General features: G+C 33.3%; 2 protein-coding genes across 2 annotated transcripts; one reads left to right on the top strand and one right to left on the bottom strand.

Annotated features, from left to right (window-relative positions):
* The first annotated feature begins 5,723 nt into the window (after positions 1-5,723).
* On the top strand, positions 5,724-9,226 carry LOC145583142 (uncharacterized). Its single transcript, XM_081640304.1, has 4 exons — positions 5,724-6,291; positions 7,552-7,656; positions 7,799-7,855; positions 8,604-9,226. The coding sequence occupies exons 1-4, from the start codon at positions 6,010-6,012 to the stop codon at positions 8,922-8,924; spliced, it is 765 nt and encodes a 254-aa protein (XP_081496430.1). The 5' UTR covers positions 5,724-6,009; the 3' UTR covers positions 8,925-9,226.
* A 126-nt stretch (positions 9,227-9,352) lies between these two features.
* Positions 9,353-11,022, bottom strand: LOC145583143 (glutathione transferase GST 23-like). The gene is made up of 2 exons (XM_081640306.1): positions 10,647-11,022; positions 9,353-10,016 (listed from the first exon to the last, which is right to left on the bottom strand). The coding sequence occupies exons 1-2, from the start codon at positions 10,956-10,958 to the stop codon at positions 9,654-9,656; spliced, it is 675 nt and encodes a 224-aa protein (XP_081496432.1). The 5' UTR covers positions 10,959-11,022; the 3' UTR covers positions 9,353-9,653.
* Between the last annotated feature and the right edge of the window lie 2,487 nt (positions 11,023-13,509).

Below are 13,509 nucleotides of genomic sequence, written 5' to 3'. Positions count from 1 at the left end.
TGGTCTGAGTAGACCACCCCATCGACTCCAGGCCGGTTGGGTTCAAGTGGCGGTACAAACTCTTGAACCATCTTAGAGGTATTCTCCCCACAGACGGCGCCAAATGTTTTGGGTGTTTTTGTCCCTCGGGAGAGTTACGTCACCAAGATTGGTCCGGCGCGGTCCGTACCTACAAAACTCGGAGACTCCGGTTGGTAGGAGCTCCGCCTCCGATGATCAAGTTAGAACGTGTAGGAGAATGTAAAGAGTGCGGAAAAGTAAAGTGAGATATTCTTGGATTCCGAGATCAGGTGTTTTCTCTAATGAGATAGAATGTAGGGTAATGTAATAAATTAATGTGTCCCCAAAATGGGGGAAATCTCCCTATTTATAGGGTCATGGGAATACGTGCTCATTTAGTCATTCTGACCTAATGGGTTATGCGTTTTGCGGCTTTTCTCGGGAATTGGGCCTTAAAGGCCACAATTCTAGCTGATATCTAAGGCTGACACGTGTCAGGTGGTGAGTGGCCCATGTTGGACCTATCCAGGCTTGACACGTGTCCCTCTCTGATTGAACCACGCGTCTAGGGTATTTTTACCCTAAACAACCACCACTTTCTAACACTATCCAAAAAACCGTTAGTGGGCACCACGCTTTACACGTGTCATAACTATTTGATTAAAAAAATGAAAAAAAAAGAAAAAACCATAACTCCTAATCCCAACCACCACCCTCACCACCGGCACCGATTCTCCGTGCCTCCACCGCAATCACTCCATTCCCGGTTGTCTGCTCCTCCAGACGACCACCCTAGACTGACGAAACCAGCCCTACTCCTCTATCGCAAGCCCAGCCAAGCCTCACTAATCCAGCCTCCCGCCATCATCGGTGAAATAACCTCACCCGAGCCCAGCCACCAAGCCCAACTGGCGCTTAAAACATCCCAGCCAGCCACGAACGAAAACCAGCCACCTTGAAACACCCCAGCCTTGAAACATGCCAACCAACCATGGCCCTAATGGCCGAAAGCCCGAAAACCACCAATTTTTTACCCTTTCACCCTCAAAATGGCCGGAATCGACCATGGAAACCCAGAATGGTCGATTTCCATGGTTGATTTGACCGTTTTAAGGGTGGGGAAAGAGGGTGGTTTTACGTAGTGGTGGCCAAGGTAGGTGGGGAAGGGAGCACTGGCGGTTGGCTAGGGTTGTGCGTAGGCGCGTCTAGGCTAGGGTATAGCGTCGGCGGCTAGGGTAGGAGAGGAAAGGAGCGCCAGTGACTGGGGTTGGGATGCCGGTAGTGGTGGTGGTACGGCCGGGTTTAATTTTGGGGTTTTTTTTTTAATTTTTTTAACCAATAATATGGTGACATGTGGCAATGTGGACCCCACTTAACGGATTCCATCCAAAAATCCGTTAAGTGGTGGTGAAATCAAATTTTTTGATTTTTTTTTGTGGTGTTATAATAAAAGTTTCAAATTTTTTGGTGTTATAATCAAAATTTTGGCTATTTTGTGGTGTTATTTTCTAAAAAATCATATTATCCATAAAATAATGTAAAAAAAAAAATAATGTGATGGTAAATAGTAGGATGAACAAGTATTCATGAAAATGATTTGTCTAATACATGGATTAGTATACTACCTCCGTTAACAGTTATTTGCAACAAAGGGGGGTAGCACAGACTCCTAGGCAAAACTTTTAGAGGATGATTAATGAAAAATAAGGGCACTTGGTTAAGTAATAATCCTACCTAAAAAAAAACAATTAAACAAAACTCATTAACACCGAAACCCAGAACCAGTACCACCACCAAAATCATCGACAATCACCAGTACCACCACCAAAATCACCGACAACCACCAGAACCACAAAGCCCACCAACACTCAGAACCCAAAACCACCACCAAAAACCACTGAATCCCAACCACGAACCCAGCCAAAACCACCGAAACCCAACCACGAACCCAACAAACCACCCACGAACCCAACAAATTAAACCACCACGAAACCCAATTAAATCGAAACCACCACGATTTGAATTACTCCCAATTTAGCCACCACCACGAAACCACCCATGCCACCCACACGGAATCAAACCCACGACTACCCATGAAACCAGACCCACGACGACGAAGACCCATCCCCACGAAAGTCACGCCACCCCCACCAACCAGATCTAAAACCCCTAAAACCGCCCAACGAACTCGGACGACGAACCCATATCCACGAACTCGAACCCACGACCAGACGAACCCAAACCCAAATCGCAAGAGGAGAGAGAAGGAGGAAGATGAACCAAAATGTAGGATTAGGGTAAAAATTCTGGAGATTTGAATTGAAGAAGGGTTAGGGAGATAATGATTTTGATGAAGATGAATGATTTTGGTGAAAATGATTACAATAATCAGATTCATTGAGTTGTTAAACTAGATGTCTAAATTGTTTAAGTAAGGGTAATATGGTCATTTAGTTGGCAAAAAGTTACTAAAAGTGGAAAGAAAAAAATTGTTACACATAATAGATAGCAACCGAAAATGGCAAATGTTGCAAATAACTGTTAATGGAGGTAGTATTATTAATTATGTATGTATTTTTTAGTAAAAGATAAATTGAGATGGGGTAGGTGAATAGTAATATGAACATTTTTTTTTCATAATTAAGAGTAGGAGGATGGAATTTATTTGTTTGGTTTAGGTATATGAAAGACAATTTTTTTTTTTTTTTTTTTTTTTTTTTTTTTTTTTTTTTTTTTTGTGTGGATAGTGACATGAACAATTTTTTTTTTTTTTTTTTGGTTCATGAATAAGGATGCATTTAACTACCATGAGTGTATTTGAACATGATCTGAAAATTGGTCATCGGAGACCATGGAAAATCACAACCCAGTCTCAATGAAGATAATATTCAAAGATGTAAGAACTTCATTTTCATGGTGTATAACCTTTGGAAGTATCGATGTTTGAGTTGGAATTGAAGTTATGGAGTTTAATGTTGTAACACTGTGAATTCACGAGAAAAATAAAATTTTTTGTTTCCCTTTATTTTTCAATAATTGAATCAACTAGCATGAAGTGGCAAGATTTTTCATCAAATTATTTACGAAAATTGCCACCGTGATAAACACCCATATTTCTAGAGTGAACTAGAGTGAGAAAATTCCCTTGGTTTTGGACCTATTCTGCCATACTTTTTTGTCCTGACATTAATCAAATTTCTTTTTGCCATCTGCTTTTTGATATCAGAGAAAATTCTTGTAATTGTTGCTTTGTGCATATTGAATTGAACTGATAAATGCTTCTTGTGCCCCTTTGGTAAGACTTCATCTTACATTTTCAGCAACATTGCATCAACAGTTTCCCTTCTTTGCTGCATAGTGAGTTGTTTTTTTATCTATTTATTGACCTGCATCCGCATTTATATCCTCCATTTGCTGGTCATCTTCAAGTTCATCTTCAATTTGTTCAGATTGTGTGCGTTGTTGTTGCATATGTTTCGCATCTGTTTCATCACCTTGCATGTCTTCTTCTTCTGTTTCTGTGTGCTCCATGTCTTCATCTTGCATGTCTTCATGTTGTCCATATTGGAATGGAGTCATAGTTTCCTCTATTAGAAGTTGAATAATATCAAAGAACAATGCATCAATAAATTCAGCCATGCTTGTCTCTGACTTTTTTTGTTCTCAAATTGAGGTTGTTAATGTAGTGGTGGCTCCTTTTTTTTTTTTTCTATTTTTTTTCCTTTTGCAAAGGTGAAGTTGTCCTTGGTGTTTTGTGAATATGGTAGAAGATGAACATTGAAGACTTTAAGCATTAATTGTAGTTAAGGGTAATTTTTTTTGGTAAATATGGGCTAATTATGGGTAGTTAGTGCTAACTTTTGGACTAAACAATTTTAGGATTTGAACATGTCTTTGGTCTGTAATTAATGCAAGAGACAATAAATGGTTTTGAATGTTGTTTTCTGGTATTTATAAGGCTATTAAATGATGGATAAATTTAGGTTTTAATTTGATTTTTATTTGAATTTTAATTTGGTGAAAAAATAGGAGGGAAAACACCCCCCCTCAATTTAATCAATTTGAAATTTTGGTGAAAAAGCGGGAGGGAAAACATTTCCCTCCTAAAAAAAAAAAACAGATTTCACCACCCTTTTTTTTAGTGGACTGTTCCCATATTCTCTCTCCTCTGATTTAATTACTTTCCATTACTTTTCTTAATCTTTGTCCCTCAAATTTTGCCTTGGTTCCGTAAACCACTCCAAAGTTGCTCAAAACATTTAACAGAGGTAGTACTTCTCAATTTCAACTACTAATTACAACAATTTTTTTTTTCCCACATCCCAGTTTAGCACATATAAAACCAACATATAATGAACAATGTGGGATATAAATGTAAAAGAAGCATGATTAACACTTATCTTCACAATTCTCACTAAATACATAATTTATAATAGTTGGAATACAAAGTACTACTAAATTTTACCACCATTGTAATTTCCCACTCTTTTGTCAAACAATGGTTGAAAGTAATAACTTAATTTCAAATTTTGGACAACGGTGGTCAATGATATATAATGTAATAATACCACGAGCCTTTATTTTTACAAAGAAAAGGGAGGAAAGAAAATTTGAGGAGAGAAAAATTGAAAGTTTTTGGATTGTCCTGCTGTCTCAAAATAAACATTTTTTTTTTTTAAAAAAAAAATTAGTGTGTACCCAGGGCGATGTTCCAGATTATTTATTTGGATATGTCTAACTAGATAAATTGATAGTAACAATGTATATGGTTGATACGCGTTAATTTGCTTATTGATTGATGTGGTTGTACATGCTACCAAAATCTATAGAAAAGTATCGGCCTTTTTTTTTTTTTTTTTTTTGGGTTTTATAAACGAAAACCTCCAAAAATATCTGCTAAAAATATCTTACATCTAGACAACTTTCCATGCCAGCACAACATAAGAAAATCCAAAAAAGTCTTGTTTGACATTGGACCCGTTGAAAAATTAGAAAAAGCACAAACAAACAAAACTGTAAAACATAATCTAATCTCCACTTCCACGTCATAACACCTTCATTAATTTCTTTTTATTATTTTATAAATACAGTAGCATATATGACGGATAAAATTGTGTCGATTATCTAAAATGAAATACATAGAAAATTATACATATAACAGGTGTTTAGAAAGCCGAACCTATTTTAAAAAGTTAACATATGTATAATTTTCTATATGATAGGTCCTTCCTATATGATATGAGGAAAAACAGGTGTTTAGAAAGCCGAACCTATTTTAAAAAGTTAATCGTAAAAATCTAAGTGTAAAAAATTAAAAATGACAAAGGGAGTATTAAAGATATTTTTAAATGGGCAAAAGCGAACGAATGTTTCGGGTGTTGAACAAGCTAACTTAAATGTATATATTAGACTAAAATGAACATTAATACACCGATCGACGCGTAATTTTAATATGCATTTCCAAATTAACACTGCTTAGAAAGTATTTTAAATGTTTATTTAATGTCTCGAGAGTTTTCGTTAACATGATCCTTTAAAATTTCAAAAATGTATGCATTAATAACCGTTCAAAAAATCCAATTAATGGATAAAATATTAACAACAACCAAATAAAGAAGCAATGTCAAATTATCAATGTTTTTTTTTTTTTTTTTTTTTTTTTACAATATCATTGGTGTTAAATAGCCCCAAAACTAAACTCAACTTTAAAAAAATCCAGGTTTCCATTCATCAGGTGGGATTCTCATTCTCTCTACTCACTATTTTCCCAGATTCCGACATAGTAATAGTAAACATCAGAAAAATCTCACCTTCATCCAATCAAAACCCGACATCAAACCGCCACGTGTCATCCTCCGAACTCTCTGAAGTCTCCTCCCTGTTTTTTATCGGTCGGTATATCTTTTTTTCAAACTCTCCATATTAATACCAACAACAACAAATAAATAAATTTATTCATGTAAATCAGATCAAACCCCATTTTTTCTTCGCCTATATACTTTTTTTGTTATGGCGAGATCGAATGGGGTGATGGTGGTGGAGGTGGTTTCCGATACGATAACGATGGCGGTGATGAGTGGAACAAGAAAGCGGCAACGACGACAACGACGGCGAGAAGAGACGGAAAATGAAATTGAAAATGGTAATGAAAATGATCCAATGGAAGTGTTGGGTGAAGATATAATGATGAGAATAATGGGATGTTTGGATGCACGCAGCTTGGCACGCTCTCTTCTCGTGTCCCGCTCTTGGTTTTCACTTGCTTCTTCTGATTCTTTTTGGTCTCCCTTGGTTTTTTTTTTTATTTTTTTATTTTTTTTTATTTTTAAAAGTTTATTGAATTTTGTTTTAATTATATGTTATGTTATAATTGTTGATTTAAGTGACAATATTGGAAGTTCCAGTGAAATTTTGTTATTTGGGAGTTGTGACTTACCTATTATGTCATTATGTATATCTGGATGTATCGTATACACGAGGTCATTTGCTCATTCAATCAACAAATGAGTTAAAATTTTACTTGCCCATTTGTTGATTAAATGAGCAAATGACCTCGGGTGTACGGTATCCGGATGTATATAACAAATTCTAGTACATACTATATAGTGTAGGTGTTGGTTGATAAGCCGTTAAACATGCTTGTTCATGGTTTCTATCTATTATAGAATTGACCATGGCAAATGACACCTAAAATAACATTAATAGAATGAGTACGATTTTAAAGACGAGTGTTGATGTTATGGTAATTGGGTGTCAACGGACTATAAATTGTACTCCGTATTTTGTATTTATAGAGAAGAAAAAAAATACTTTAATGCAGTGCCTGCTAACTTCCCATGAACCTCAGTGTTTATTAGTCCACAAAATGAAAGTCGATAAAATAAATTCAGATAGATTAAATAATCTTGATTAGAAAATGGCCTAAATCAAGTTGAGTAATCTCTTCTACTAAAATGTGACATGATTTTTTGCTTGTTTTGTTAATGTTAGCCACAACAATTACATGATAACATTACAGTGTATTTAGTGTAGGATATATTACAGGTCATATAGGCAGATACGGCAATAGAAGCGAATTGGCTGTAAATTGGAAAAAAAAAAAAAAATCGTGAAGTATGGACTGATGAAACTGCGAACTATAGAGTTTAGACAACATAATTTCAATGGATTCTTCCCATAAAACCACTCCATTTTTAGAAAATCTTTGTTAAATCAAGTAAAATAGCTATTTGTGTAGAATTTGGACATGTGAAGTAAGCTGAAGCTACCTGACAGTTGAGGATCCTGGGTATTATAGTTTATTAGTTTCTCTCTGCTTATTAAGATTAGTCTATGGGCTTTAAAATGCAAATCGGCGAGTCTGATTTTTGTCCAGATCTTTTTTTTGTGGTGTATATATTCGATTCTATGACTCTTTGTCTCTATTGTTTGTGCATTTGCATGATTTTCTTCCTGTGGCTGTACTGATTTTAACATTAGTTGAGCTTATGAAATCAAATAGACGATCATCAATAATTCCTTTATTCTAAAGAATAACCTCACTGATTTCAGTGTAAAAAGTTGTGGATTGGGAAAGCGCATATACCCAGATGGTCAAAAGTACCAGGATTGTCAAAGTTAGCTTGTTATTCCCGTGCAGTCACTGATAGTAAGCGGGTTAGTCTTCTTTTAGCTCTTTTAACTGCTTTAATTCATTTTAGACTGCCCTTATTTTCTTTGCAAGTGCTCGTGCATCAAGTGCATTTTGTTGTTTCTATATTGTCTTGCTCTTATTTATTAACTTCTTTGGTGCTTATAGATCCGTATTATGAGGGAGGATCTCTGCGACCATTCCTGGGATTTCCATTTCACTGAGGTATGTTTTAATCTATAAATGTGATATATTTTCCTTCTAGTACGCATTTTTTGTCTCAATTTCATATGTATTATAGTTGTGAATTTGGTAATTTTTCCCTCTAGTACACAGTACACACCTTGTACGTGTTTTTTAATTTATCACAGTTTTCAGTTGCAGATTCGGTACTTCAGTTGCAGATTCGGTACTTTTCCTTTATAGCAAATATGTTTCTCTTCAAATTTGAGGATTTCTTGCAACAATTTTGCAGTCTCTTTTTGCAACGAAACAAGCTCAAATTACTACTGCTATTTTACTGTGGGGGAGAAGGGAAGGTGGGGGGGGGGGGGGGGGGGGGGGGGGGGCAATTTCATTTTTGGCCAATATTTGATTTCATATAGATTTGGAATGCTTAAAATTTAAGAGGGTAATTCCAAGGATACATGCATACAGAATAGAATAATGCCAAGTGATAGTGTGTTACAACCATTTTCGAAACTTATACTTATATACATTCATTATATGGACTAATACATAAAATTAAAGCTTAGAAGATCAAACTTACTTACCCTCTTTGTAAGTCGTGAATCGAAAGAGCAACCTTGATTAGAATTCTATTTAAGAAAGCTGTTGGGTTTTGAAAATCGTGCACATATTAAAGTCACTTAATGTCATAAGATTTGCAAAGCAGAGCATCTTGTCTTCTACCTGTTCAACTATGACAGTTCTATTCAGGGTTCACTAACATCATTACTCTTTCAATTACCAGGCTGCCCCTGCTTATTGGAAAAATCTCGACCCATACTGGGGAGGTTCAGGCTCTCCAATGCATCGTTACTTCCATGCTGATGGGAGCCAGACTGCAGACCCTGACGACAAGGTTTGGGGTGGCCATGAGTGTACTTACACAATTGTTACCAGCATTGTCGGAGATGGAAAGATCAGGGAAAACTATGTCAGGATAAATCGTCGGCCTCGCTTGGCTGTGTCGAGGAGGGATGACTGGGGTTGGGAGATGTCCAATGTTATCTTCGCTTACTCAAGTGTCCCAGATGCACACAAGGATAGTGGGACTGGACCTATGTTCTAACTTATATATACAGAGTTTTTCCCTGCAGTTTCTTTGTTTAGGAATTGAATTCAAATGGCATAATTTAGGCCAAGTTTTTCTAGTGGTCCTATGATGCCAATAGGTAATATTTACAGTTTTTCCTTGTTTCTTGAATAATTAAAATTGCCTAAATAAGAGCTGGGTGGAGTTATGTCTGAGTATGATCAGTTTGTAGTCTAAATAATATGTATACTTATACTTAATAGTTATAGGTTTTGTGTTCCACTTTGCCAATGTATATCAGAGGATTGTGATAATGCTTAATATTTTACTTTTCTCTTCTTGCTATTGCCAATCTATATCATAGGATTCTAAATACCGGCTGTTGTAGTTTATATCTTTTTAAGGATATAAACTTATTAAGAAAAAAATCAAGTTCTACCGAAAATAAGATACTTTGGACCATCTTGTTGAAACATACTTGGAGTTCATATTATTACGTACGATGTATAACACTTTTGCCACTAGATGGGATTCCATATTCCCTGCCCTTCTTAATTTTTTTTTTTTTTTTAACACAGTAAGATAGGGGGGTGTCCCTCCTATCACAGGAGGGGTGGGGTGAGGATCGAACCCAGGTCACTCGTGGGGGAGATGGAGGGACAAACCGTCCCCTCAATTCCATGATCCTCAACCCTGCCCTTCTTACTTGATTACAGGAAAATAAACAAAACCTTAAACTAGATCGATCTCCGAATATAAATTGTCTCACACAGATGTAGCTTCCATCTGTCTGTCTCTATACTTCTTGAAGTGTAAATACAGTTGATTCTGATCAGGGGCATTGTTCTTGATTATTGGAACATCTTTGAAACTGTTGAACCATTTATATAAGCAAGGGAAAATGTTGGCTTCAAATATCTTAACTTCCACAATTTGTTCAATAACTTGTAACCAATATATTAAACTCCCAAATGCCAAATCTACCATTCCAATTTCTTCACCTCCAAAAAAAGTAATGTTTCCTAGATTACCATGTTCTTCCAAAGTTTTTAGCATTTCCAAGCTATCTTTTTTAGCCTTGGCTTGCTCTTCTCCTGTGGTTTGTGCAAACATCCAAAAAGCTATGCCCTGTAATATAAGTACATGATTTATAATAAGAAGTTAGTATTTTAGCAATAATTTGTTGAATTTTGAAAATCATTATCTTATAAAGGAGTTAATTTATTCCTAGGTGATCCTAAATCAACTAGTTATATGAAAATTTTTGCATGCGTTAGATAAGCATTTAAAATATTACATAAAGTGGTATTAATTTGGAAATGCACGACAAAATCATGTGTTGATTGGTGAAATTAATATTCATTTTAATTTAAGATTTCTACTTTTAGAAATAGTCATGCATAATATTCAACATTTTTTTTACTATCAAAGATAATACTTCATACTCTATACCAAAAAAATAAATAAAGGAGTAAATTGTCTGACCGTATCAAAATAAGAACAGAAATCATAATTAGAACGGAGTAGCTAAGATCTTAAATCGAATCTGTCCAAACCATTAATGCTAATAAAACATTTCCTCTACTTTTGTATTTGTAACTTGTATTTAGACTTTCATGCTAGTTATGTTTCTATTACATAAGTTCAATAATAAATTTTTTCAAATATCAATAATCAATAAAAGTTATATAACAAAATTTGTTTTTTTTATCGAGACGAATATCATAAGATCCGTCGAATAAATAGTTCAGAATATACCTTCTCTTCAGCAAATTTGGCCCAAAATCTAACCAAGGCTCTTTCATACGGCTCCTTGGGCAACAATGGATGATGATGGGGCCACATCTCTTCAATATATTCAAGGATAACTAAAGATTCACAAATTGGTTTTTCATAGTGAACCAAAACAGGGATTTTCTTATGAACTGGATTATATTGTAGAAGTAATGAACTTTTATTAGTAAGATCTTCTTCAACATAATCATATTTTATGCCTTTTAAGTTTAGTGCCCAAATAACTCTGCAACTAAATGGGCTTGACCAAACCCCCAACAGCTTTAAATTTTCCATGCTATTTTATGAAGATTAAGATTGTGGGGTTTTGTAATTTTGTTGCTAGATTTTTAGAGCTCGAACTTATCGGAAATGATGTTTTATATAGATAGTGATTAGGGAGATTAACTTTAGGGAAACTTCTAAGAAAGTGCTTAATTAGTTTTTTAACACTATGTTGGGTAAGATTATTTTCATTGTAAAAAAATAAAAGAAGATTATTTTTATATATTTATTTATTTTTTATTTTTTATTTTTTGTTTTGAAACAAGGGAGGTAGGTTTAGGCTACTTTTATTGACTACTCTAAGTCCGACTTCATTAAACTTTGACATCAGATCATTTGTACACTATGGTCTTGTTCACTCCACCTTAAAAAGAAAATTAGTTAAATAATTTCAGTTCACTAAAAATAATTTCAATTCGCCAAATATGAAGTTAAAGTAAATAAGGCCTTATAGGAAAAATAATATCAAATGAGATAGTTATGACAATGTGTTATTTTTAAGTATTTAAAATTCATAAATTAATTTTATTACATGTATTTTTTTGATAAACAACCACAAATAAAAAAATATTATATTTGCTTAAATAAGTTGAAATGGACATAAAGTTAGTTATTCTATTTTATAACAATTTCAATTATTAAGTAATAAGGTTTTGAGATAAAAAGCTAATCAAACATAACCTAAACTAATACTACATTTTTTAATTTGTATGTGATACACTTTTTGTAAATGACATTAGTTTAATTGCTATCCTTCCTTATTTGAAAATCTTTTACAAAGTACTAATTTTTAATAATAATATGGAAAACAACATTATAATAAAACTCTATTTTTCTATTGCCTTTTATAAAGCCTATAAAATTTCTCATGTGAAAATTCAACCTAAAGGTTTTTATGCATAAATATAAAAAATATATCAATCTAGTTCAAGACTTCTTTATAAGGATTTAGGCCCCATTCACTTCACCTTATTTTTGCTGAACTGAAATTATTTTTACTAAACTAAAATTATTTTTGCTAAACTTAAATTATTTTTACTGAACTAAAATTAATTTTACTGAACTAAAATTATTTTTGCTAAACTTAAATTATTTTTACTGATTTTCTATTATATTTCTTCATTAGGTTTACTGATTTATATTGAACTGAAATTATTTTTGGTGAACTAAACTTATTTTTACAGAACTGAAATTAATTTTACTGAACTAAAATTATTTTTACTGAATATTATTTTTTAAGGTGAAGTGAACAGGACCTTAAAGTGAATTACACTAGAGACCGGATAAAAATAAATGAATACATTTCTTAACTTGAAGACCAAACGAGTACTCTACTACTCTTCTTTCCAATTTGAACAATTTTTTCCAATCTAGACCGATTTATGATCACCTCTAAGGCCCCGTTCACTTCACCTTATTTTTGCTGAACTGAAATTATTTTTACTGAACTGAAATTATTTTTGCTGATCTTTAATTATTTTTACTGAACTAAAATTAATTTTACTGAACTGAAATTATTTTTGCTGAACTGAAATTATTTTTATTGATTTTCTATTATATTTCTTCTTTAAGTTTACTGATTTTTACTGAACTGAAATTATTTTTACTGAATTGAAATTATTTTTAGGTCTCGTTCACTTCACCTTATATTTGCTGAAATGAAATTATTTTTACTGATCTGAAATTATTTTTGCTAAACTTAAATTATTTTTACTGAACTGAAATTAATTTTACTGAACTGAGATTATTTTTGCTGAACTGAAATTATTTTTACCAAATTTCTATTATATTTCTTCTTTGAAGTTACTGATTTTTACTGAACTGAAATAAATTTTACTGAACTGAACTTATTTTTAATGAACTAAAATTATTTTTACTGAATATTATTTTTGTAAGGTAAAGTGAACAGGGCCTTACTGAACTGAAATTAATTTTACTGAACTGAAATTATTTTTACTTAATATTTTTTTTTAAGGTGAAGTGAACAGGGCCTAAGTGAGATAATGTATTGACACACGTAAAATGAGAATCATTGCAAGTAAAAAAATATATAATAGAAGAATTAAATAGAAAGAATATGGTGAATTATTCCATGAAATGCAATTGTTTTTATTATTTATTACCTCCGTTTTTTTAGTTGACACCTTTCTTTTGTCATGCTTGCCAACGCATGTTTTTAACGCTTAATATCTTTAATTATCAACATTGTAAAATTATAAAAAGTGGATATTATATAATAAATATATATTGAGATAATTCAAATAAGATCCCATATGACTGTATTTTATCGTATTTATAAATTATAAAAGTGAGTCAAAGTGTAGTGTGTGAATAGTGTAAAAATCAAACGGTGTCAACTAAAAAAAACAGAGATAGTATAATTTATTACACCCAAATAAGTTGATATAACTTGACCAATTTATGTACGAGGAAAAACTATAACATGATACAGTTAACCGGTATGACTCAAATCAACATAGCTAACTTAAGTAACTTTGAAGCAAGTCTGACCCAAACACCGGAATAGACAACTCTTCTTATAAATAGTGCGGAGCATTTTGTG

Source organism: Chenopodium album, chromosome 15 (assembly GCF_948465745.1).
Source record: "Chenopodium album chromosome 15, dcCheAlbu1.1, whole genome shotgun sequence".
NCBI lineage: Eukaryota > Viridiplantae > Streptophyta > Magnoliopsida > Caryophyllales > Amaranthaceae > Chenopodium > Chenopodium album.
The sequence above is the reverse complement of the archived record's forward strand: the minus strand, read 5'-3'. Positions and strand labels throughout refer to the sequence as shown.